The following is a 26,967-nucleotide window of genomic DNA, read 5'->3' as shown; positions in this document are numbered from 1 at the left end:
TTATCGTTAATCCTCCTCTATCGCATCCCGCTGTGAAAGGATGCGTTTATTTGAACTTTTTTCGGTAGAAAAAATAAATCAATAAAGCATCATTTTTATGGCGTGTTGATATAACGCCTGCGCCCCCAAAACGGCCCTTTTTAGCAAACGCCCGCTCTCGGAAATGCACCGCAGTGCATTCGGTGCAGCCAGCGGCAATGCCCGGTACCGTTAACCGTCCACGTCGTCATGGTGTGATTATTTGTTCACCCCCGAGGTAGCACGTTAAACGCTTTACGGCGCTTCTTTTATGGTGCTACAAACAACGAACCGTGTGCGTGTGTGGAGCCTCCCGAAATGCATCTCCCGGTGGAAAACCCAAGCAGCGAGAAGTGCACTTTCACTGGCGTCCTGTGCCCGAGTCTCGTGTTCGTTCGGTCGAGTGCTGATAGATTGGAATGGCATCGCCAAGGGCAATCTTTGCCGTGAAAAGTGCCCCATTCTGCACGCTGAGTTCACCTCCAGGCAAACCTGAAACGAGCGTTGACATGACGCTGTTTATTATGCATTGGTTTTTGCGCCCCGTTCATTTTTATGAACATCATTGCGTTCGCTTAAGAAGCGCTTTTCATCCAGTTCCTTTTGTTTTCGCGTAGCTTTTATTCCCGACGCAGGGGATGGTTCTAAACCACATAATTAATAATTACACCTTCTTCGGCATCTCGTCAGGCCGCTCGAGACAAATTTAAATAAATTCCGCCTGCCAGCGAAACACTAAATACTTTTTCAGCACCGCCATTGTCTGGTAAGCCGATGACTTCAAGGTAGGGATTACAATCCTTCCGGCGCTTCGTGCTCTTCTTACACGGCCAAAAGAATGCGAGCTGGGCCTCACGGGCAGCTCGGAATGTGAACCACTGTCACGCTGGTGGAACGTAATCGGGATTCCACCGTTAAGCCTATTAACAGGCAAAACCTCTAATCAGCGACTTAGCATTACCCGGTGAAGTTGGGCAGATTGAAGAGCGTACTTTAAGCCCCTGTAAATTAATGGACTCAGTGGCTTTGGGAGAAGTAACACACACAAAGAAAAAAGACATCCCTCACAAAGCTTGGGCTCAAATTGGCGCACTTGCGTGTGCGTTTTTTTTTTCACCCCAGATTATTTGACGCAACTGCACCCACCGAGCGCGAATTTGTGGAGTTAGGTTCACAAACGGCATTGCGAAATGAGGTCGATTAATCGGAGTACATCGTCGAGAACGTACCGACGGTCGTTTGGATCAGTTTCTGTTGCCCCAGCCATTCGAACGGTGGGTGCGCGTTTTGTGTCTGGATTATCGCCGAGAAAGAATCTAAAACAACATTTCATTGCATTCGTGGCCGAGTTTCGACGTGGCCTCGCGCGAGAAACACACTTGCACCCCCGTTTTAGCAGATTATCTGCGCCAAGCCTCCTTTCGAAAGGAGTTGGTGCGCTCCACCGGGTGGCATTTAGCCTGAATCAGGGAAGCCCGAAAAATCCTCACCTCACTGGGCCGTGTAATGCGATATGTTCTGCGATAGGACCGACCGCGAGCGGCTTGTGGTGCACTTGAGCGTGTGATTAATTATCCGTTTTGGCTCGGCTTAGCTATTTTACGCTGACCCGGTCGACCTGTAAGCCGCACCGTGCCCATGGCTTTTTGAATGGCTGCCCGGTGGATTTCATTCATGTTGCGCGTGGAATGTGAATCTCCAGCTGGCCAGCAGGGTCCCAAAACCCACACGGGCGCATAAAACTAGGCAGCTTTATTTATGTTTATGCTCACGCTTTTGTCACCGTGTCGAGGTATCGAATTTTAGGACCAGTACATAACCCGCAACGCGACGGAACAATGGTGGGTGTGTTACTATTCCACGCCATAGTTTCTTTCACTTTCGGGTGTTTCAATGTTCAGTTCGAAAACACACAGCTCATGTAACACTCCATAAAAATTACGATTATCCGATGAGGCTCTAAACGTTGCCGAGGATTAGCCCCCACTGATAAGGCGTTCACGCGAATGGACACCTCCACCGGATGGCGCGTGGAGCCAATTTGGAAAAACTTTGCATCGTGGGTCGGCAGAGAAAACATAAAACATGACTGTGTGCGACTAAACCGGTGGATGTAAAACACGCGCCACAAGCGAAAGCTAACATCCGATCGAGTATCAACGACTCGTTCGAGCGATAAATGTCAGTCGAACAAAAGGGACTAACAAGGGTCCAAACAACGCCATTTGATGGATGGCAATAAAACGCATCGCGACGAAAGTGTGCTCACATTCTCCGCTTGGTCATTACAAATCGTGAATAAATCGGTTTTAATGCCATCGCCAGTCGAAACAGTCAGCGAAAGGAACCTTTCGTGAGGACGGAAGTAGCATCGAGAGTCGTTAAAATAGTCCGTACTTTTGCGCCCATGTGCACGTGTGATTGAAAAACGTCCCCCATTTTGAGAGCTTCCTCCATCATCATTGGTAATCATCGGACCTGCACTCATCGTCAGTAACAGTAGCCTTTATGTTGCCATCACCTCGTTGTTTTGTGGCTTTCCGACGCATTCCAAGTGGTGCTTCCGTTTGGTGAGCGTTAAACAAGCTAATCTCTTGAAAAATAAATTAAACAGGTAAGCGACACGCCCTTAACATCGACGTGCCACGAGCTGGAATTATGGTTGCAGGTTTGCACACGTGACATTCCGCTGATTTGTGGTGAATCGCCGGTGTTGGCTGCGTATAAGCATCTCACACTGGAGGTCTAGAACCCGTTGGTCGTTGGTGTTGATTGAGCTGACGATGCAATGCTCATGTGCAGCAGCAGTAGCAAATGCTCTCTCGCTTGCAGTCGCGTGAAGCGTGTTTTTACGACGTTGCGAAAGATGCATCCCCAATCCATCCCCGTGCTGTTTTGAGCCACGGCCGAGCCCTTCAAGGGAAGGTACCATCCGACGGCATTCTGAAACATTAAACGAGGAAAAACCTCTTTGATTTATTGACATTCATGCGCATTCGCTCATGCTCGTTGGTAGCTATCAGGCGATTCTAACAACTTCTTCACGTCCGTGGTATCTTGAGGGACAATTCCTACTCCGACGTGAACGAGATGGTGCTGAGATTTGTTGACGAATTCTCGGAATGCCCAGCGACCAATCGGAGAAAGTCGTTAGAATTCTACCGTTCCCATTTTGAGGCTGATCGAGATTACTCGCAGATTAGCAGGATTGATGACACCAGTACGGAAATTGACGCCGTGTTGACAGACGTCGAAAATAGATAGGCCAGAAAGCATTCGAAGCATTTGTCTGCATCTTGAATGAGTTTTTTTTAAAGTCGTTTAAGTAGCTAGTGTTTGTTGAGAGATGTCGCTTTTTAAGCAGTCCATCTTAATCGAGGCTCGATTCCGATGTCACCTGCTGGCGTTTCAGCGAGGATGACAGTTCATCATCAGCTCGTGACCCCAATGAGCAGCGGGAAATGGACGTTCAATTCAAGCGACCGCACTAATTATCATCCTGTCACTCGGATTGCATTCACGGAAACGTCAGCGTGTGTGCGTTTGTGTGATGTATTCGAGACCGTTCTCTGGCTGATTCCGAGGAACCTGCTGTATCCTGGTTGATGAAGGGTGGAGGTCTTCTGCCCTAACATCAAACACCAGCTCCGTTGGCTTGTGAAGTAATTATACGCGCGCTTGCCACGCTTGACTTGCGCTGCGCACGTGTCGCCTCGATGTCACGACACTGGGTCGGCGTTCCTTTGATTTGCCGGTGGTCTCATCAGCGTTGTCGGTTGCCATTTTAAATCAGGGTATTTTCCACCATTTTTGGGGACCATTTACAAAACAGCTTAGCTATCACAAGGCACACGCGGACAAGTGCTTTACGAAAACGGCTATCTGCTACTGGAGAGAAGTACCGGTTTCCTGCAACAACCAAATGGGCTGCAATTCTCACATTGCAATGACCACTTTTCAGCAATTTGAATAGCAAAATAATTCACGCCACTGCTGTGTTTTGCTTTATCTTGAGCAAGATGCCTGCAACGGTTGACAAATTCCTACCACAAGCCTCCGAGCTCCAAAAAGCCTATGCCTTCTAGGTGAGATTTATACTGCAATGCTTTTATTCCGGGCCCACTCCCATTTGTATCCGTCTGCGGGTTTTTCGGATGCGTTCTTCCACCGCATCCTAGCCTAGAAAGCCCCTTTCCGGCACAAGGGGAAACACTGTTGATTTATGCACATTTTATGGTTATGGAAAAATGTAAATTTCGTTCTATTTCGGTTCTTATTTCGAGTGTATACACACGAATGCGCCTCAACAGGGGCGAGCATCGTTTCGAAGCTGTTTCGCTGTTGATTTTCGCTCGTTTAACTCGTGTTTGTACACACTTTCGCTTGTATTTGGCTTGTTCTATCCTGACCAGCGCACTCACTAGATTCATTGAATGCTTAAACCCAACCTGAATTGCTTTAATAGGCTGTCCGACAAACAGTCGACGACTGGTGCAGTGGTTGCAGCGAGTGCAAAATGCATCCCAGCTCGTACAACGCATCCTACGCCGCTATTCGGTCAATGTAATAAATTTCCCGGTCAATTATAATTAACTTTAAATGATGACGTCGTTTGCAGTGACTTCACTGCGGCTCGTAAGCAGACCTGCACCTGTCACCGTCGCTTATCGAGAGGCTCATCAATATCAATAATGTTATTATGTTCGGTCGAGTGTATGATGATTGCATTCGCTTGCACTCGCTGCCATCGGAAAACAGCTCCACCCGGGATAGTGCCTCATTTTCCTGCGGTCCCCCCGGGTCGATGGCTGTATGGCCGAATTTTCCGGCTACCGAATGCACTCGTCGTTTCGAGTGGTATCCTTGCGTGGTTTTGATGAAGTGAAGCTCCTCTTGTCCTAATTTGTTGTCCTGATGTTGAAGCTGACAGTGTGGGTTCATCGTCCTGCCGGGTTGTTCAATCGATAAAAAGCCCACTGGACCGAGTGAGCGGCCAGGATGATACCAATATCGGCAAATCGTAATTGAATTGGATGTAAAACCAGCCCACACCAAACGCGACGGGCCATACATTGTGAAAATCGCTGCGCCTACTCGTCCACGTCCTATTAGTCCTCGCTCGATCGACGTTAATTGCGTTACCAGCACCGGCGATGTGTTTGCATTTCCTATCATCTGCCATTTTGTCCCAACAACAACACCAGCTTGAAGGCGCCACCAACGATAGGGACGATTTATCTTCGTCACAATGCGAGCCTCGGCTTCCGATCAATAGTGATTAACCTACGGTTTCGCAGGATTTGACGGATCGAGAGCCGATTATGACACATTTCGAGTGGCGCCGATTTGAGAGCTCGTTGTGCAGGAAATGAAGTGTGTCCTAAAGTGGCAGTATCGCTTGGTCACGATGCACGCCCGCGGAAATGAGCCCACTCCAAACACTCGTGAGCTGGTTGATTTGATTTTGGGCAGAAACAAATTCAAGCCACCACAAGCGTGTTTTCGGAATCACGCCAAAGCCGAGCAAACAATCAAACGCTTTGCAACGGCCATTTCGGTGGGTTGCGGGTTTTGTTTTTATTCCATTTCATTGCCATGTACAAATAGAGCGAGTTTGTTCAACCAACCAATCGAAGTAGGCGCGACCACGACGTTCAGCAAATGTTCAATCAACGACCAAATGTTTGGTGTTTATAGTACCGAGTTTCATTCAATCAGTTCCAAATTTCGCAACCACGATGATTTTTATTTTGGTGTTTATTTGTTGTGCAATTTAATGCACGCAGCAAAAACGCTACCCTCCGGACATTTCGTCATGGAGTTTTGGTGTTTTTTTTTCCCCTCTGAAACGTCGATCTGCTTGTGACTAACGCTCGAAAGTTCATCGGCACATGGAGCAATGATGCATTCGATGCGTTGTTTGACACGACTGATCACAGGCTAATGATCGTAAAATGCCCCACGAGATGGTCACATTGTTCGCAGTTGCCCAAAATGCCCCGCTGGGATGAAGAAAAGCCTCCAAATCATCATTGACCAGCGGAGCAAACACCGTGACTGTGTCCAAGCCTGTCGCCTGGGGTCTATTATTAGCCGAAATCCATCATTGACCGGTTCGAATCGATTAAAGCCCGGGGAGTCGGACCCAACGGGCTCCAAAACCGTACCACGTTCCAGTTCCCTTCACTGGGTCTAGCGTTTCGAGTGTCCAAATTAACCCCATGGAGGCGGTCAACACAAAACACAAACATAGACCTCGCGAGAGAGACACACCGCTAAAACAGCTGATTTACGAGGCTCGGCGAACGACGAGAACGTACGTTGGTCGATCCCGGAGCCAACCTTCAGCGAAATAATTTAATCTCCACCGTTTAATCAATCGACACAGGTATTAACGAGACAGGTAACAGTCTATTATTGTTTATTACCGTGGAAAGCTGTCTGCGAGTTGTGAGGGAACTGCGACGAGATTGAGAATGGCACGGAGTCCTGTAGACCAGGTGAAGACGCGAGGCTCTGACGCCCCCGGAATGGCTTCGAATGCCGAGAAGGCCGCACCGTAGGCGACCTTTGAAGAGTTGCGCACACTCGCTCGCGGATCGCGACCCTACGGCGATGATTTAGGCAATAGATAAAGCCTATCCAACGAGTCGTTCCGTCTGGTATGGAGTTTTAGCTTCCAGGGTGCCGCTCAATCCTCTCGAAGGCTCGTTGGCTTGTGGGCTTTTGATCTCCTGGGGTTTCTCTGTTGGGGATTTGGCACTTGGCGAAGAAAGATTGTGACTCTGTGACCGTTATTAGGCGCAGGTGCTGATGAAATAAGCGTGTTCAGTCTCTGCTGAAGAAGATGAAATGATGTGCTACGGGAGAATACTTCCGCATGTGAGATAGGTCCGGAATTTCTCAACCATATGCCATTTGAAGTACATCTACGCTACGTGTTGAAGTGATGGCTTACTTCCTGAATCGTGTCTGGCCTCATACCGAGTGATAATGCGTAAAGATGCCAACGTTAGAGCCCCCAATAAAGCCCTCTTCATTTACCAAGGGATGCAAGGGATCCACCACCAGGGCAAGTTTCATCCCCACGAATGAGAGAAGAATTGCACGCAATGGCGCAGAATGGCTCCAAATCCCGGCGCCCTTGTCCAGGGCACGCAAATAATCCCCCCATAATTCAATTTCGCCTCATAAATCCATAAAATTTATCATCCGCTGCGTCGCAACGTGAAAGCGCACCGGACGCTGGGCGATGGGTCGATGCGAGCCAGTAAAAAGCCCTCGGTGAGGCGCTCGTGACATATTCCAGCAAATATCATTACGCGGGCTTTCCCTTCGCCGAGGGCCAGAGGGCCATTTGGCGTTTGTTTGTGTGCATCGCGCGGCGGTATTGTCTCACATTCGCGCTCGTCAGCAGTTTTTACTTTGTGCTAAAGTTCCGTGGAAGTCCAGCATCCACGAGCCATGGGCATTTTATTGTAGGTTCACAGGTTCGCGAGTGAGACCCTTTTTTTTGCAATGCTCTCTTCCGTCTGACATGATCCGGCATCGATCGGGAATCGAAACAGTGCCCCATGGCGGTGTTGTTTCTTTCCATTTCACACCGTTAGTTGGTGTTGCTTGTTCCGCTTTCTATTTGCCATTTCCCGAGGAGAGCCCTTTCGAAACAACGTACTTACATTGGTGTGTTAAAGTGTTGGAATGGGGCCTGAATAAATGCTGATCAATGGTGTAATGTTGCAAAAATGACGCACATTTCCACGCGTAGTTGCAAACGTATCGGCATTTGTCGGCTTCCACTTGCCATGACGAAAGAGTTCCGGCAGCGCAAATAGCCCTTTGAAGGCTTACACCCCAGATGGTGATTAGAAACGTTTGCAAGCAGTTTTGTTTCAATTTTGCAATCAAAAAACGAGTTGGCAAGAACTTCCGCAAGCCCGTTGATAAGCAACACGCTTACTTTTGAGCTGCTAAAGCGCTATTGGGATAGGAAAGTAAACGTTTGTTTTAATCAATTTGTGGTAAGTAAACGCAAAACAACCAGTTTAAGCCAACATTCCACTGGATAGAACAACATCTGTTTGGAGTTAAATCATCGTTTAATTAAGGCGAACCTTTATGGCAGCTATCGATTCCCTCCAAACATGCACCCAATTAAGGTCAAATAGTCTCTCTCTTTCTTTCTCTGGAACTGGTGCAAGCCACCACAACCCATAATGACACGTTTATATCGCCTATATCTTGTGAACTTTGGCCGTAAAAATAGCTTCAATCGACCCTGCTCGAAAGAGGGGTCACGCTTCAAAGTCTCTGTCGTGGTTCATATCCGGTCGATGAGACGAAGAACCTAGCCGAGGCACAATAACGCTGTCATATAACGCTGCCGCCGGCGGTTATTGCATCCAGAAATTTTCCCCATTTTCCTAAGGCTCCGTTTTAATTGTCTGCATCGTACATTGGTGGAAAGTGAACGCAACGAACCAACAGCATGTCTTACTCGCGTGCTCGACCAGGTTGTGCGACTCGTTTCCTTCACAGCAGTTGTCAGTTTTTTATGACAACGAAACACTTTTATTGAAGGAAGCGCGCCTTCGAAGCAACAGCCTCCATCCCGCGATGCAGTAATTCAGTAAAGAAACGGAACTGCCGGGCGCAAAGTGATGGTGACAGCAGAAACCATACTCGAGCTGCAGCTCATAGGTCGTCCGCCCGGGCGTCATGCTTCGAATGACAATCTCCCGATGCTCGCTTTCCACATGCTCACTTTGGCCCGTGTCGAAAGGAATTCGGTACAAAACAAGTCGCCTTTGCTCGCGTTGTGACATCCGACCGAAAGCCAATAAACACACATTACAGGGCAAAAGGAGAAGCAAAAAAACAAGACGACAACTCGCTGGTAAAGTGCAACGAGTGCACGAATGCAGTTCCGTTGCATCGGAGGTGTTGAAGATCCATTTCTGAGAGCCACAGATGTGCCCTAAGCAAACGACGGAGTGCGGTCGGGCTCGCTTTGAGGTGCTCTACGTCCGATAAATGTCCCGCCAGAGTAGCGTTCCATGAATTTATTACACTCTAATGCCGTCAATGGGTCTTTGGAAGGAGTGCTTTATCAAGTGTCGTCCGAGACGTTAAGGGCTGCCTTTGACAGAAATGTGTCATTGTGAAAAAACAAACGCACTCCTCTTCCATGTGTGTGCATAAATTGTGATCCTTCCGCCATAACTATCGTTCGTGTAATTGACAATGACTCAAGGGTGGAGAGAGCATCATGCCAGTTGTAATTTGATGTTACTTTTTATCATAGAAAAATGATCGCTTCATCGCAAGGACGCAACATTTGTGGGATCGATCGGCTCACCAGATAGACATATTTGAATAGAAATTAATTAATTTTCTCTTCGCGTCCATGACACCGTGGTATAATTTGATGTTAACATTTAATCAACAACACCATGGCTATGATGGTATCGAGGTGGAAAAGGCGTTTATTATCTAACAACAGTCGAACCAATCTACGAAATTTCATCTAACATCTGACGATCGTCAATGCACCCTGTTTTTCCTCATTCACCCCAGTCATAATTCATAGTCGCATTGCACACCCACACATCACAAACATTCGAAACGCCACAGGATGGTGTCGATTTTTTCCCACCCGACCCTATGGCAATGACTTTTCGTTCATCAAAATTCGCTTAGCGATAGTTGTTGGTCCTCAGAATGGGTGCATTTTGCATACGTGAGAGCAGTGTGAAAGCAGCGCCTTGATTTCCATGCGCTAATATAACTGCAACCCATTTGCACCAGAGAATAAGTGAACGAGTTGGCTTCCTCACTCTTTTGTGTGCATTTGATGAATATGGTAAAATATGTTAAATGGGTGTTGAGCACCGGTCTGAGCCTCATGCAGACGCTGCTACTATTTCAGTGTGTCGGTATCGTCGTGTGGCACATCATTATTCATCATCCTCTTTTCAGAACGTCAAGCGGTGATCAAATGCTGTTGCGGATTGATGGGAAGTAGCCGCCATTCATGAGATGCAAAGCAGCCTCTTTCGAGTTAGTTTCGATATAATTTACCGACAGCTAATAGGCACCTCTTCTCTTTTGTCCATTCTAGATTCCAACTGGCACGTGTACTTGTGGGTGGTTTTGATCGCTGGCCTCTGTCTCGGAATCGGCGCCGGGATATCGAAGGTCATCCGACGGAAGAAAACAATTCCGGCCTATAATCTGGCTCGTTCAGGTAAGTTGAGGAACTCAGACGCCCATTGCGTCTGCAAACGTATTATTCATCCGATCGCGTAAGACCTTATGACCTCGTTGGGCTATGTTCGAAATGACCATGGGCCTGGATGCCAATCAATCGGAGAAAGTGTACTCTTTCGGATGGCCATTCTGCTCCTAATCGAAGCTTCGAATTGCTGCCCCAAACGACGGTTGGAATCGGTCGGCTTCGGATGGGAAAATTACAAACACCCAGCCCGGTGACGTTGGCAAAAAGCAGATCCAAACCAACTGCTGCTGCTGTTGCTGCTGAGTACATGCACTAAAGGCTGAACATTGCTCAACCGCCAGCTCAGCAATTGATGGGAATGGCGAGTGAAAGGTCTGCAAAATATTAACTTCCTCTCCGATTGCAGGATGATGGAGAAGTTCAATTAATGGGAGTTGATTTGACTGGCTTGCGTTTGTGTGGAAAACCCGATACATGTTCTCATTCGAGCCAGAGACCCATAAAACCACTCATCAAAGCCGAAGGATTTCCATCCGTCAGCAAATCGCCGGCTGGGTAAAATACTCACCCAAATCGCATCATTACACACACGTGCACTTGCTGATGGAGAAAAAACGGCCTAAACGGTTTGTTTACGTTACGCGAAGGTTTGTGCGTGAATTGCGACCTGCGAAACGCAAGCCCGGGAAAATCTGGAGGCCATACCTTGTGTTTCCTCCTGGAATAAGGCCCTTTTCATACAATTAAATCACTTCTTGCACCATCGGAAGCGCCTCGTTTGTTTCCCACAGCACACTTTATTGCACTTTTGTCCCAAGCTGGTTGGGTTTCCGCTCGATGCACCTGTACCGTTGGTCCAATTCCACCGACTTTATGCTTGTTGATGTTCATAAATTCATTGCCACCTTCAACATACCGTACAAATAAATCCCACGTTCCTCCCAGCCAGCGACGTCGCGACGATGTTAGCAAAAGAGGATTAGAAGCCAGAATATAAGACATTCTTTGCTGTGGGGAGGTTTGTCATCCAATAAATTTCATCCCCACGGTCTCGACAAATCACACCGCAACGCCGTGTGGGGAGCGTTCTCTGGTCGCATTCCCTGCCAGTGTTTGACCCTTCAGAAGACGACTCCGTCTCCGTCGATGACCTTTCCACGTGGCATCCGATAGAGCCCATAGGCGCACGTTTGCAGTCAAAATATCCGATGTGCAAGTTGAATACGAATCTGTCCCGGTTCGAATGCGGCTCTGGGCACTCCATCATGCGCTCTCCTCGTGGCCACTCCTTCGACTGGGCCCCATTTTCCACCAACAGACGTGAAAAGCTAACGCTCATAAACTCGTTTGTAAACATAATTCCTTCAGCGCCCGTGCCCTAGCAGTGCCCAAGTCGCGGCCAAAGAACGCTAAATGGTTCTTTTTTTAGCCATCGCATGGACTGGGGTTTCCCTGCACAAACTATGCGACCGTTCGTGTGCTCGACAGCACGTTGAAGGCGAGACCTCTCGGGGTCCAGCGAGTGATTTTTCTGAACGATTGCCCAACAGCACAACACCGTTCTCTCGGGGGCTTCCAACGGGCAGGTACCAGGTCTTAGTCCAGGGAAATCACTCCCCACGGCCCAGAGTATTTGCACCGATCAATCGAGCGGCATTCGAAGGGAACCGAACCGTTCCGTTGTGACCCTTTGACACCGAAGCTATTCGCTTAACAACGCTTTTCCCTCGAAGCGTTACGACCCACTCCATTGCTCCCGAGCGATCACGCTGGCATGAGCATGCGAGCCAACATAATGTAGCAGCATGGGTTTTCACACCTCGTCCAGTTCGAATTTCTCAACACGACCTGTCGGGGGTGAGTTTTCGTGGTGTTTTTCCGGGTTTTTTTATTAAAATAAATGCCGTGATTGTTTGGCGCCAGTAGTGTGTACATCACACCGGTTCGCACAACTTAATAAGCTCGTGAGTCTAATAAACCGACATCATTCCGTGTCGCACGCAAATCGCTCATTGCTCTGCTCCGCCGACACACTGGGTGAGCTTAAACTTGTCATTTTTTCAAACAGCTGAACAAGCCCACGAGCGATAAACCTGTTCAATATGCAACTTTTCAATTGATTCCCAAGGGAAGGATAGCTTCTGCCGATGACGGATCCGGCTGCTTAGAAGCTGATTGAAGCAATATGCCTCGTTTTAATAACAGTTATTAATGATTTTGTAAAGTACCACTAACGTCGATCATGATCTTGGCCGGTGGAATGGAGTTGTTTTTAATCCCCTGTTTGCAAGGCCAACAGCGCCAGACAGTTTGCAAATCGCCAATACCGAGTTCCAGTGTGCAACTTTAATAGATTGCACGGATATGAATATTTCATATCGACGGCGAGTTACTCAACCCATTTATATCTGCGACTAGTTCACAAATGAATTCGAAGCCGACACATACATCAATTAAACGCGCTTAGTATTCCGCACTGGATCAGCGTCTAGAAGTTAATAAGTCGCCCAAGTGGCGCCCATTTCGTACTAACTGAATTTACATGTTTGCATTTCATTACAACGCACGTTCAAGGGTCGGCTGTTCATAAAGTATCAATCGTTCAGCGTTCGCTGAGATACGCATTGGATAAGAATCGAGTCAAATAAGAACTACGATCTGAACGGAATACGTCACGCTTTCGTCAGCCTTGCTGCTCGAAGGACTCATGCTCGGAGAACCCGCCGACGGATCCAGCTGGCGTCGGAACAAATTACCATAAATCGAACCTCAGTCTCCATCTCCCGACCGATCGACGTAATTTAATTCCATAGCCGCTCACGCTTCCAGGACGAGCATCACGTGACGTAGAAAGTGCCGTTTTAACGTTCACTTTTGAACCTCCACTCCTTATGAGCGTGTCGATTTTGGAAAGAAAACTGCCACGCAGCTCATTCGATCTTGTTTGTCTGCTCTCAAAACACATAAACCAAACGGGCTAACAACGTAACGATGGATTCCCATTTGGCTTCTGAGACGCCATACTGATAAGAAAAGGCAGCAAAAGTAGAGCTTTATAAATCTGACGTAAGTTATGATAATTCAACTAACATTCCAGAGCTCGCTACGAAATCACTCGTGGATCCATTAGCCAAGTTTACGCTTTTGTTTTCGAATTTGGAAGTAACGTACAATTTATGACGTCTTTTGCATATCTCGAATTGGTCTGTTCGGTTCGGTTTTCAAGGTTTTATTGGCATCGTCACTCGTCGATCGAATTGGCAAGCTTCTTTGAACGCTTCTGCCAGGTGTTGAGGGTCAAACTTCGGGACCACTTCCGCAAATGGTGTGTCCCGTGGGGCATGAAATCGTGACCACTTTTTCCCCCAGGAGCTCATTAGTCATTTCACGCCTGTCAGACGTCGTTTTCTTCGTTCGAGAGATCGTCTACCGATCGGTGAAAAGTGAGCATAAAATTAAGAAATTAACCTCGGCCACACTTCTCCTGATCGTGAGCCGCAAAAGAACAAAATGTCATTTCTTCAGTTCGGGCAGCTCTTTCTGTTTTTCTCTCGACATATGCAACTCTTGTGCATGCCTGTTCTCATCGCTTGTTGGATAACAAGGCCAGTTGGGCGTTTTGTTCGAACACGACGACATCCGGCATCGATGCTTGCCTCGGGTCGAAAACTTTAACACCTACGACTACGGTTCGGAACCAGTGAGGTTTTGTGATTGATGATGGTTTGAAAGTTGTCAAACTCTCCCAAATCCTGACACATGTGTTAACTAACAGTCAATCTAATAATAATCCCACGCCATGAACAGGTTGCTCAGAGAGCCACCGAACGGGTTGCTGAAGCGTTTGACGGTGGACTCGGCGCATGTTCATAATTATTTACCCGTCTCGAATGTCTCTACTTTGATGGGGTTTCACAGCATGCATGTGAGTTGTTCCACGAGTTGTTCGAAGGTGGACGCATGTAGCAAAATAAATTCACCTCCGTAACTCACGTCCAGTACGATCCGAATGTAGGAAGGTTTCCGGTTCGAGATCCCGCAATGCCACTTGTCCTTGCCCTTGACCCTTCCATCGTACGACCTCTGCTTGGTGCCAGGGACAGAATGCATCGCGTTCGGGGTAAATAGCGCGAAATAGAACGGCTCTAAAGGGTCTAAGTGCTGCTCCCTACTGTTCGACATGCCGGTCGAGAGTAACGTCCGTAAATCAGCGACAGACGAGAACACAAGCGAGAAGCCACGCTGACCATCGCGATTACGTTTGATGCAACCAGAGGGAGGTTTCGTAAAGGGCAATCGCATTGTACCGTCGCGAGTTATTCTGCATTTGAGACCGAGACATCCAACGGCGCTATTATGGAAAGCAGAACAACCGCTGGTTGCTGGACGGCCATTTAGCTCGTATGGTTTTAGTTGACTGATGCAGCAAATGTTGAGCGAGACTCCTGATGACATAAATCAGACTCCTGCTGCTTGTACTCTTCGTTTTCCTGTAGCAAAATGTGCATATATTTCTGAGCTATTGCAACTAGTAAAGTCTATTAGTCATATGAATGCTCGCCCTTAGCAAGGACATTTTTAAGCCGCTTGTACTCCTTGACCGAGTAATTGAAATTTCACGTAACATGTCTATCGAACGAGGGTTTCAATCAACGAAGAATCGTCCCAAAAAGAATCAGGGGCATTCCCACCCATCGTTCCGGACCGTACGTCCTCTCCGATTGCGGTTCGTTGGAAATCTCCCACAAAAATACTCGTCATCTCGCTGGGGAAATTAACGATTGGCCGTGACCGAGGGTGAGAATCCGATTAGGCAATCTCTCGCAGGGGATTACCATTCGGAAGACCCTGAATACAAATTGCATATTAATTGAAAGGATTATCAAGAGCGTATCTTTTTATTTGAGGGTCGACCTCACCGTCCAGTATCACGTGGAGTGTATTTTATGTCGGTTCCGATAAGTTACTAGGACATTGGAAACTACATTTATTTAAACCCTGTGTTATGATTTTCCATCGAGATGTGGTCGATATGCCGCTTTCGTTGCGTATTTTCGCTGTAAATTGGCAGTCATTTTAATGCCTTTGACGACCTCCGACCGAACTGCCTCACAGTCGAATGATTAATGATGGTTTAATTCTGACAAACCACCAGATCACAAACTACGACTATTCGTGATCGTGTTCTTCCATCCCTTCCTTCGAAAGAGAACTTCGTCTTCCTCAAACCGCTCAGACGTCTGGCACTGAGTACTTGAAAAACCGAGCTGCAGATGATTTATGATGGCTTCGAAACGCTCCATACAAAATGGCGAAAACGCAAATGAGTGTCTGCGGGTGACGTGCGAGACACTTTTCGCACCAAACTCGTATGTTCTGCTGGATTCGTGAGGCTCATCGATTCGAAGGTGTTCCAAACAAGTATCCCCCTTAGAAATTGTGAAACTTCAAAGAAGGAGTAGGGCTCAAATAAGTTCAAAACGCTCGAAATGCAGCTGCCGATGAGGTCGTTTTTGGTACTAAAGCCATGCGTATTAATCCATTTCGATTAGAAATGTACACAAATCAGAACACCCAAGCTGTCGCATGTCTTGTGGGGCTTAAATTGAAAATGATCTGAATGGAGCACGGTTTCTACTAGTTGCACAAAAAATGCCCTCACACTTTCTCGTCACATCGCCGCCGGCCTCTTAAACTCCACCATTTCATCCGCACGATGGCAAGCTGAACTGATAAGTGTAGAGCAAACATGTTTTATAAACGAAAATAACACGATTCTGGCTCCCCAGTATGGTTGTTGGCTGTGGATGTGAAATAGATTCCAGCTCCAGGGAGAGAATACTGTTTACTTACGGCATCGACCATGGCACGTTTCCGCACCCGGGAATCGCCGGGAGATTGCTTTCGGTGGTTGAATCGGCAACTCCTTTACCGAAACTGATCCCGCCAACTGGAGACGGCGTCGTCTTGCGCGATGATGGAATGTTTTGACGCCATGGAAGCCAAAATTAAATTCTACGCTGCGATGCCTCCGTTCGTGTGCTCTTTAAACCGCGCTCGAGCAAACTGTCATTGTGCTGAGCTGTTGCCGATGCTAAGTGGAAAGTTTGGCCACAAAGGAAAACAGGAGCAGACACGCTTGGGCTAAGACAAACAGAGCGCTTTGATAACTTTAACCACGTTCCTTTTGGAGCGCTGGATGATCGGTTGTTGAAGACTTAAATCTGATCCACTTTCACAAACCCGGGCTCTTTCTAGTGGGTTTACGGAATGTCACACACAAAGTGCAATGATTGGAGTACAATATTCATCATGTTTGGGATGCGGTTTATCCACGATCATCCACGAAGAGTTCTCTTGCTATGAGGGAATGTTTCTTGCTCCCAGAAGCCTTTTTCCCACGGATAAAAGTTAAATTAAATGTCGTCACAAAAACAATTACTTCCTGACGAGGCTTCCGGATTGCAATAGAGTCGTGGAGAGGAAATGATTTCGATGCACAATCTGCAGCACTAAAGCGAAATATCAAACCCAAGCAACGAGCAAACGACATTTGCAATCCGCTTGTTCCGCCTCCTGACAGTCGCTGGAAACAAGCGATCTACGATACCGAGCTCCAGTGTCGGTGCATGAAGCGGTTGATATCATCTTTAGTATCTTCCTGCGGCGGTTAATGAACCACTTGCCATCATCTGGTGCCGCGCAGAAATGAAACATTTCCCGAGCACCGGTACGTATCGCTTTAATTAAGAGTTTGCCAACAACTTTCCCATCGTCGGCAGCGACCGCACTTGGGGAACGATGGCGCACAAATCAAGCCGCCTGAAGCGAATGAGTGCTTGGTGCCAATGAGATCTGCTAATTATCTCGTTTTGCATAGTGGTTTGCAAGTGGGAAAAGAAGCACGTGGAGTAGCGCCCTTCAAAGGGACCAACTGACCTGCTTAAAGTTGGGCATGAATCCGTTCCAGGTGCCGGCGTGTTTGATGACGTTTTATTGAGTCGAGTGATAAGAGTGATGAATTACTATCTCCGTATTTTGGCCATAAATTCCATCACAGAGTCGGTGAAACGTTGTGGTAAGAATGAACAAACCTTTGACCGAGGTATTGGCTGTGCAAATATTGTAAATTTTCATGCTTCAACATGTTCGCTTTGACAATCGCAAAGGCATGATGGATGAGCTTCGAGTTGTATATGAACCGACCACATGTGCTTTGGAGTTCTTCGTATTTGAAATATGACTATCTGATAAGGGTGAAATATGAATAAGAGCACGTGTAGTATGCAAATTAAGCGTTAACTTGATGCATAATATCTTCCATTTCGTTAGAAAGGCTTGAAATAGTTGCTTGGAATCGAAGATTTAATCCAAACGGGATGAAAAATTATCGCCACTCTATCGGTCTCTTTTTCATCTCCTTAAAACCTCTTCATCTGCCTTCCTTTATTGTTCCAATCTCGATAAAGAAAATTATTAATCAATTAACACTGCATTTTAAATGAGTTTCGTTGGGATTTATTTATTCAACATTGAAACACTTTTTCAGCGAAAATAAAACATGAACAACTCATTATCTTCGATATAAACCACTTAATCAATGTTACGAATCAGACCCGCAAATTTCACTAATGGTCACATATTCTGCTCGCTGATTAGTGGCCGAATCATGATTTGTGATGTCATTAAGATTAGCATCACATTCGTTGGTGTGAACTGAGCCGGACAAACATTCGCTCTGCGGGTTTTTAAATGGAAATTTCCTCCAATCGGCGATTTTATCAACTCTACACTGTCCTTATGCATTTCTCTGAGCTATAATCACACATGTTTGTTAGTCAAACAAACAAATGTTAGCAAGTTGATTTAGTAATCAACCATTAGCGGGACTAATGCAGTTTTCGCGATACTTCCGTCATTTCTAACCAACCACAATCACAAACCGATGTAAACCCGAAAAACAGCTCGATAGGCTTGCAAACAGCTACCAAAACCATCACGAAAAGCTTGAAATAATCGCCTCAAATTGCCTTCATTTGGGGTAATTTGAGTTTGCTTTCATCTTTCGCCCGGGCAATTAACCTGTTCGCACCCGTTCAAACCCCATCAGCGGCAGATGGCTCACGAGGCGAACGATCGATTCATTTGCGCTTTAATGTTGACTGGCCGCTACCAACGATCGCCCACACTTTCGGAACTCATCGAAAACTTTCTCAGCGGCAGTTTTCAGCAAGAAGGCGGATTTTGATCCATCTTTAACCGCGATGTTTTACTGCGCTGGAAAATGGTGGAAAATTTTCGCTTTCATTAGCATCAATCGAGTCGGGCTGCCGTGGCTTCTTCGTCCTATAAATGAGCCTTCGATTACTTAACGCCCTTAAACGCAGGATGCGTCACATCTGGAGCTTTCAACTTCCGGTCAAATGGCTGTAAAATAAAACCCAATAGTCGCACATTTGCTTTAACGAGAGCTCATTTCTCCACTTTTCTCATCCACAGAAATGCCAACCGAGTATTTCGCCAACGAGAGCAAGAAGCTGACCCATTTCCAGCCGGACCTGACGCAGAACACGGGAGCCATCAATTACGAGTACCCGCTGACAGCGCCCCACCAGCCCCATCTGGCGGGTGGCCAGCTCCATCATCATCATCAGTCTTCGCTGCATCATCAGCACGGCAGCAGCCTGCTAGGGCCGACGGTTGGGCCACATCACCCACCAAACCAATCGCAGCAAGCGCCAACCCTTCCGATTGGGGGCCTCAAATCGTCACTGCCTTTGCCACGGTCCAATTCCGAGCACCATTACGACGTGCCCCATTTATGCAATAAGTAAGTAAGCGCTCACACCCTGCAGGCTTTCTGCGCTTGTGGCTTCGATCGATCTTGCGGGCGGTAAGGGGCCAAAAAATCGAACGAACTCTGAACGAAGTTCGCCAAAAAGGACGTGTGATTAATTTCCACCATCAACGATAAACGGCCGCCCATCGGCCGGGTGAGGGTGGGTTTCAATTTTTGCGAAACTCCAACCACTTCCGACCCTTGCACATCAATTACGTTGCGTGAGATTCCGTTTTTCGCTTCCGACACGACAAATACGTACTAATTACCCGGGTATGGTCTTTTTCGTTCATTTCCCACCCACGGGCGAGCATCAACGGAAAGGGGATGCAACAAAAAATAAATAGAGCATTGAAAGAAGCTGGGCAAAATCTCGTTCACGCCCCACAGTAAGGATCCACCCTAGCAACCAAAATCTGCCGACCGAGAAATGTCCGGCCCCGGAAGGAATTTGGATCAATTTATGGGCGCCTTTCGGCGTGCCGGTTGGCAGCCATTACGCGTCGCGGTTTGATTTATTGCCAGCTCCAAAGGACGAGGCCATTCGTCATGATGTACCCGTCGGTGAAAACATCGACAAAAGTATGACATTAAACCAAACCGGGCCAAACGGACGAGTGCCAACTCAAGTGCATCCCCCATTCTGACGCAAACCGACTCACGCGAAGGCCTTGAAAATGGCCCACCAAAACGCCTTCAGCCTGAAGGGTGGATGTGAATTATGACTGGCCACTGGCGACAGTTCCCATCCCGTGTGCCGGAAGATCCAAACCAGGAAGGCGCCAACGCTCCCAACCCACGGCCCACGGTTCTCTAATTACCCTTCCACGGTCGCGCTTAAAAGGGATCGCCAAAGGTTCGCGAAACCTCGCTTTGCATCAAACCGGCCCGTCATTCCGGCCGGTTGGAGATTATTATTCAATTGGCTGCCTTCGAGCCGACCCGTTGCACAATTCCTGTCGGTCAACATTGGCGCCATTTAGCGGTTTGATAAACGGCATTCAATTGCCTGCGCTGTCGTAATTCATCGGCTCAAGACACTGGCAATAATGCGCCCGGCTGAGTCCCCCGCGACAGGAGTTACAATAAACGGTAGCGAACGTGCTCCCGGTTTCCCTTCGCTTTATTGGGGACACGGTCTGACCTAGGGAACAGTTCTGCTGCGTTCTGTCTCGTTGTTTTTGAGCTACTTCTCATGTCGGCCGATCCTTTTGGGACACCCGGGACGGTTGTAACCGTGAGAAATTCACCCAACCGCCCACCGTTCGCTAATCTTGCGCGCTCGGTGAACTGATTCAATTAATAATAATTTACGGGCGTAATTGCGACATTTGTCATGCGGATGCAGTGCATTAATCTGTCCCGAAGTCGGGCCTCGGCCACGAGGGATTGAACAACGCAGCTGCACAAACCTGACCCATGGCGGTCCCGGCCAGAACCAGGACACGGGTGGCGCAAAATAAAGCGGCGAGAAATAAAAACAAATTAGCCGTGTTTTAGTAACGGTCAAGCTTGTACCTTTTTCTACCCACCTCCTTGCTGACTCCCTTGCCCGCGAGTCACCCTGTGTTGGCCTTAATCCCGCCGACCGAAGGATCGCATGTTAGCGCGAACAAATAGATACTTTAATTAGATATACACCGGCCCGGGCGTTGGCGCGAAACGAATGCTCCGATGCACCGGGCGTAACGGGCCACTGGCTGGGAAATTCCGTGACCGGCGGCCTTTCCAAACCGAGACGTGTTTGATTTCTATCCTTTTCTTCGCCCACCCCCCCACCCTTTAACGCACCCACCCGTCACCGGAACGCCAGCCCTCCCTGTGACAGAAATAAATGAGTCGTAAGCATTCGGTTTGGAGTTTGGAGTCGATTTGAATTTAAATTAAAATCACCTCGCCTGCCTCGATCGTACCGGCCCGCGAGTCGACGTAGGCTGTGGAATTGGTCTGGTCTATCGACCGGATCGACCCTTTCGGTGGTGGGTGGTCACGTGGTTGGCTGGGGAAAGAGTTCCAAGAGGTTCCAGACGCAAGGAAATGTAATTGCCTTTTTCTGCAATTGGCCGGTTTGTGGAAGCGTCGGGCGTGAGTAACGTTGTAATTTCACCCAGCCGCGTCGTGGACGTGTTCCAGTTAAAGCGAAACACACTTTAAGACGTTAGACGTTTGACATTTGACACCTTGCCGGAGGTTTTACCCTTTTTTTTTTGGCTTTTTCTTACTTTGACGTTTAAAGACAATAACACCGTCTCTAATAGATTAATCACTCACAGCCCCAGTGAGCGAGTATCTTGGAATGGCCATTGAATGAACCACATCCGGTCAGACCGGTATTGACCCTTGTGTCCTTTTCCAGTGCACATCATAAAAAGAACTGGAAGGCGGTCAGTAAACGACGTCTCAATTACCAACGGACTGCTGACCGGCGCACCGGCTGATTCTCCACCACAAAAGACGTGCTCTAAACATGTAATAAATTAAATTACGCTCCATCATCGCCAACACCGTCGATGGCGTTTGAAAGTGCATCCCCCCCGTCCCGTTCATCCCCCCCAAGAACACTCCCGCTCGCCTTCCCCCGGCTTATTATCAGCACTAACGAACTCGGGCGGGGCGAGGCGCGTTCGCAGAAATTTACAGAACCTAAACAGCCGCCATAAAAGCCGCCCGATGACGGATGCGTCTGTAAATAACCGCGGCCAATTACCACGCGTGCGATCACGCGCGAACGTCCCCCCCGCGTCGTGTTTGCGTGCCTGCGTACTCCTGCGCGTTGTCTATCACTCTCAATTACGCCTTATGATCCTCCCGGGGTGGGCCGTAAGACACACACACACACACAAAAAAAGGCACATCCCACCCACGGGTAAACCCGCGAGATAGATACGCTCCGACGCAACCGGCGTAAGATCGATGCACTTGCGTTGCTTTCATGCGTGCTAGTTCCACGGTTCGCCATCCTGGTGACCAGCTGGACATCAACAAGCCACCGAGGTCCTGAAGATCTGCCGGAAGGTGATAAAGTGCGCACGTCGCGCGTAATTACGTAGCGCGCCAACCTGCTCGATCGGACCTCGAGACCGGACCCGCCTAATAGAGTAATCACGGCCATCCGTCATCGGTGTGCTCGGGAATGGAAACGGGGCAGCTGAATGGAAACGGAAACACCCCTCCCAAAGCCAGCCGTGAAGATGCGGTCGGCACTTTTTATGGTTCATTCATTTTAATCACGCCCTCGCCCGGGCTCGTCCGTGGACGTGGACACGTCGATTTGATTACTGGCGGAAGTCGCGAGTCCGGTGATCGTCCCCGCGAAAGCTAATTAATTCCACCGAAACGAGAGGGTCCACTGAAATGGTCATTTTTTGAACCTGCGAACCAACCGTCCGTGTGTAGGCAGCGTGACCCGAATTCAACGCCCAACCCGCGATCGTTCAGCCCCCCCCCATATGGGGACTAATGCGCCATCAACGAGGTGTCAAGTGTGCCAGCTAGTGGACCAGCTGGACCAGCTCGCCATGGAGGAGCTCAGGTCTTAATCAAACAATATTGCTCCTCGTACGGTTGGGGACGTGCAAATTCGTACGCCCAAGAAAAGCCACATTCCGGCGGTTCCGAATACGATCCGCTACGGTGATTAATGTCGGTGAATTTCGCGCCATCCACCCGATTTTGGAGGCGCTCTCGCGATGGCGTAACTGCCATATAGCTAGCTCCGGTCGTTAAAGCAAAACGTGACTGAAATGTCCCCGTCAACTCTTCTGTGTATGTTTTTTTTTGGCAGGTAGCCTCCCGGAAAGCGCTAGTCTCGGATGTTTTTTGGGTGTCTTAATTTCACATCCTTCGGCACAGGTGATCGATGTTGCGTGCGGTTTTCGCTTCGGAGGCTCGTTAGCACGCGAAACACGCTTTAAAGTGGCGATTAAAATTATTGATTATCACACGGACGTCTCCACGGACGGAGTGGCGTAGGAAAACATCTTTCTTGCCTTTTTTGTTTTGCCCGTTGTGTGGCTGTGTGAAGTGTTCCCATCGATCTTTGGCTGGAAATCCGATGAAACAAAATCAACCCCACACTAAATCACCCATAGCTCAGAAAAGTGACGGCTGGACGAGGTTCAGATTTCGATTTCGGAACCTCCGAAACCGGATCCCATCCGATCCTTCTCTCGTTCTCACTCTCTCGGGGAAACGGGGGAAGCCAGTTAGTTCGTTAGATGGTCACGCGTCGGATTTATGCAAATTCACTTTTTACCGACACCTCCCACGCGCCAAACTGACCGCTGAACGAACGATTGGTGACTCTCCGCGCACACGTGCCCGTGATTTTGTCCCCTAAAACCCGAAACCACCCTCCGAAACTCGAGCATGTGATTGCGCCAACGGACACCGTGAGGTTAGCGTATCATTTGACTGGCCAACCGGGCGCTGGGGGCTCACGAGAACTAATCTATGTCACATAATTCAACTATACTGACACCTCATTACCATTAACTCGTTTGTTTACCGCCGTGTCCGACATCTCGGTCTCCTGACCCGCGAACGGTGGTCTGTGGCCCTGTGGTTCGTACTCACGAGGAAGGGAACCGTAAAAAAAAAACAGCCAGCCCTAAAATAGGCGTCCAGCGCCGATTTGACCGCGACACTCGTCTTTTTTTCTGTCCCTTTTGGCGCGCGCGCGCGCGCTCGAGAGTCCGCGTGGTGGAGCGTAATTTATGGGCTCCAAAGCGCACTGCCTGCCCGAAATTGACCCATCGGTCGGAGTCTGGATCGGAGTCGCGGACACTAGAGCTCGATACACACACACAAAAAAGGTCGACCGCAGGCACGTTCCCGATGTGCAAGTTTTGCTCCCGGACGGCCAGATCGTGCGCGTACTCACCACCCCGAAACCTGTCAAACCATAAATGGGGTTTTTTCATGCGCCCCGTGCCACACCGTCGTGACCACGTGCCCGCCATTTCATTCATGTTCGCATCTCTTTTGCCCGTTTCCTGTTCGCAGCTACATCTACCCGCTGGACAAAGTCAGCATCAATGAATCATACTCCTCGTCCACGTACTCGAAGCGCGTGTGCAGCGTGGAATCGCTCGAAACATCGACCAACACATGTGAGTAGCCGCGGATTGGCGCCACCAATGCCAAAGGGTTAGAGCCCTCTTGGGATGGGGGAGGAATCGAACCCACCACCCTGCCACAGCTGCCCTGAGGTCTCGCCACCCCAGCCAAACCGATTAATCGTGATCAATTTGCCAACGCAAAATGGTTGTGTTTCAATTTGACGTCCGCTTTGATTGACGTGTGTGGACCTGGGTGAGGAGGTCTCGGTGCACAGCAGGAGAGTGGTTGAATTTGTTTTTTTCACCGTCTCACTGATTGTACTAGCAGTACATAGTAGGCGGTGTTCACGTGTGCGAACTGTCAGGTATGACAGTGACAGTTACAGGTGATACTAATGTTTTGCTTCCTTTTCGTCCTTTTTTTTTCTCCACTCCACTCGATAGCGGGTGACTCCACGTACGATCAGGCACCGATGCTCCCGAACAGCTCACCGGCCATCCGACCGACGACACTTGTCGAGGATTCAGGCGCTTTCCGCAGCTCCGAAGTCACGCAGGTGACACTAACTCCTGCAGGTGCGCTACTCCGGCTCAACACCTACTCGACGGCACTACTCATCCCGGAAGGAGCCATCCCGAAGCATCAGCGCCACAACGTCGTCCTGTCGATCGTGCGTGACGACAAACATCACGTACCGTTACCGACAGGACCCCGGTCGACGTATCTGAGCCCGGTCGTGTTCTGTGGTCCCGTCGACACGAAGGTACACAAACCGTTCGTCATGAAGTTGCCCCATTGCGCCGAGAACCTCTCGAACTGGGTGTTTTCCCTATACAGTGCACCCGATAACTTTACCTCCTGGAGTAAGGTCGTGACGATCGGTGAGGAGACGATCAACACGCCGGCATTGGTGCAGATCGATCGGCGGTACGCGTATGTCCTGACCGAAACCTTTGGCAAGTACGTGCTGGTGGGTGAGTCCGCCAACGATCTGCAGGAACGTGTGGCCTGTAAAAAGCTGCGCCTGTTCATCTGTGGACCTTCAACAGTGCCCGAGTTTTCCGACGTTAACCTGCGGATTTACGTCGTCGAGGATAACCCTGGTGCGGAGGAGCGCTGTCGGCACTGTGAGCAGGAGATCGGTGGTGTCCTGTTAGGGCGCAGCTCAGTACTAAACTTCGCCGACGTTGGACATGGTCTTAGCATCGATATGCGATGTGTCGGTGGTTGGCGTACGAAAAGTGGCAGCGAACGGCAGACGATCCCATTCGCGCACATGTGGCATGGTAGCAATACGCCACTACACTGCAGTTTCCGGCTTTGCCGAACGGAGCACGATAAGTGTGACTTTAAAATTGAGGTGCAAGCTTCACAGGACCTCGGCCCACTGGATGGGTTCGGGTGTGGTGGAGAACCAGCCACGCTTAGCATCACGGAATTCACGCCTTTACCGAAAGATGGCCAATGTCAGCATTCATCCAGCTCGTTCGAAACCATGACCGTGTGCAGTGTGGGTTCTGGATCGGGTGATCGTACCAGCGTCGTATCGACCGATCACTTCCGGCTGTCGAAGGACGTAAAGCGGAAGTTGTGCCGGTGTCTCGATCCACCCACACAGAAGCGCAACGACTGGCGCATGTTGGCGGCACATCTGAACGTCGATCGCTACCTGACGTACTTCGCGACACGACCATCACCCACTGATCAGATCCTGGACCTGTGGGAATGCCGCAACCGGGAGCTGAACGCCGTACAGCAGCTGATCGAAATCTGCCGAACGATGGAGCGTCCGGATGCGGTCGCGATTCTCGAACAGATTCAACCACCGGCCCCGTGGTTGTAGGTTGCGCGTGGCTACCCTTTTCAGGGCTCATTAGGGCGACGGATGGTTACACGCGTACCCTGGGGGAAGTCACCGCCCGCGGTCGTAACCGAGTACCAAGCGATGGCTGCGATATAGGTCAAGTCACTCTTTATAAATATTTATAATTCATTATCTCTCAAACGGACACACCGCGCCGTCAGCCACCGGGACGCTTTTTTTTTGTTGTGCTGTTTTTTTTGCGCATGACTGACAGGCGAGGTTCCTTCGCTCTGGAACTGGTCACACTTCGATGCGCTTCTTCGTCGTTCCAATGGTCTCCGGGTTTCAGGCAATCAGGCAATCTTACCCTTCCATCGTACGACCACCATCACCAGAGCGCTCGACGATTGGATGGGTCTGTTGGATGTCATTTACTGACGCTGACACGGCTCGGATGCGAGCCTGATCACTGATTGCAGTTGCATTGCGATGTGCCAGCATGCATTCCGGTGCAGCACGGTGAAGATGCCGGTTCAAAGGCCACGAACGGTCAGCAAAAGGTCAGCGAGCGTTCGTTCCGGGGTTGATGGTGTTTCGGAACCGGAAGCAGACCGGGATACGTGGACGTAGACGAGCTACAGACGCGAGGCTCCTGTCGGTCGTGTTTCTCACACTAACCTACCTTACTCCTGTGCTGTGTAAGACGTTTTATTGCACATACACACCACACAATCAGTCTCGAGAAGTAGTCGCAAAACCTCCCAAAACCCCAAGCACTGTAACCGCCGCGTACGCCACGTGGCCAATCAACCAAACGCAACGCAACCACGCCACCATATCACGCAACACAATATTAACTCGATGTTTTCGAACCCACTTCTTGCTCCTTCTTCTACGAAGACATCTCATCCATCTCTCGGTGGAAGACCACTTTCTCTCGGCGTGGAAAACCGCACCCTCGCCCTAAACGCCACTCATTCTTCCGGCCGCGTGTCCTTTTGCATGCTG

At 49.0% G+C, this 26,967-nt stretch overlaps 1 protein-coding gene across 1 annotated transcript in view; it reads left to right on the top strand.

Annotated features, from left to right (window-relative positions):
- LOC128725786 (netrin receptor unc-5-like) overlaps positions 1-25,998 on the top strand; it is a 47,391-nt gene extending 21,393 nt beyond the window's left edge. The window contains exons 8-11 of the mRNA XM_053819556.1: positions 10,139-10,264; positions 18,755-19,085; positions 24,099-24,205; positions 24,599-25,998. Of these exons, the coding sequence (XP_053675531.1) occupies positions 10,139-10,264; positions 18,755-19,085; positions 24,099-24,205; positions 24,599-25,998 (1,964 nt within the window). The remainder of the gene's footprint in view (positions 1-10,138; positions 10,265-18,754; positions 19,086-24,098; positions 24,206-24,598) is intronic.
- Positions 25,999-26,967: the final 969 nt, after the last annotated feature.

Source organism: Anopheles nili, chromosome 3 (genome assembly GCF_943737925.1).
Source record: "Anopheles nili chromosome 3, idAnoNiliSN_F5_01, whole genome shotgun sequence".
Classification (NCBI taxonomy): domain Eukaryota; kingdom Metazoa; phylum Arthropoda; class Insecta; order Diptera; family Culicidae; genus Anopheles; species Anopheles nili.
Note: the sequence above shows the minus strand (reverse complement) of the source record. Positions and strands in the feature narration are given on the sequence as shown.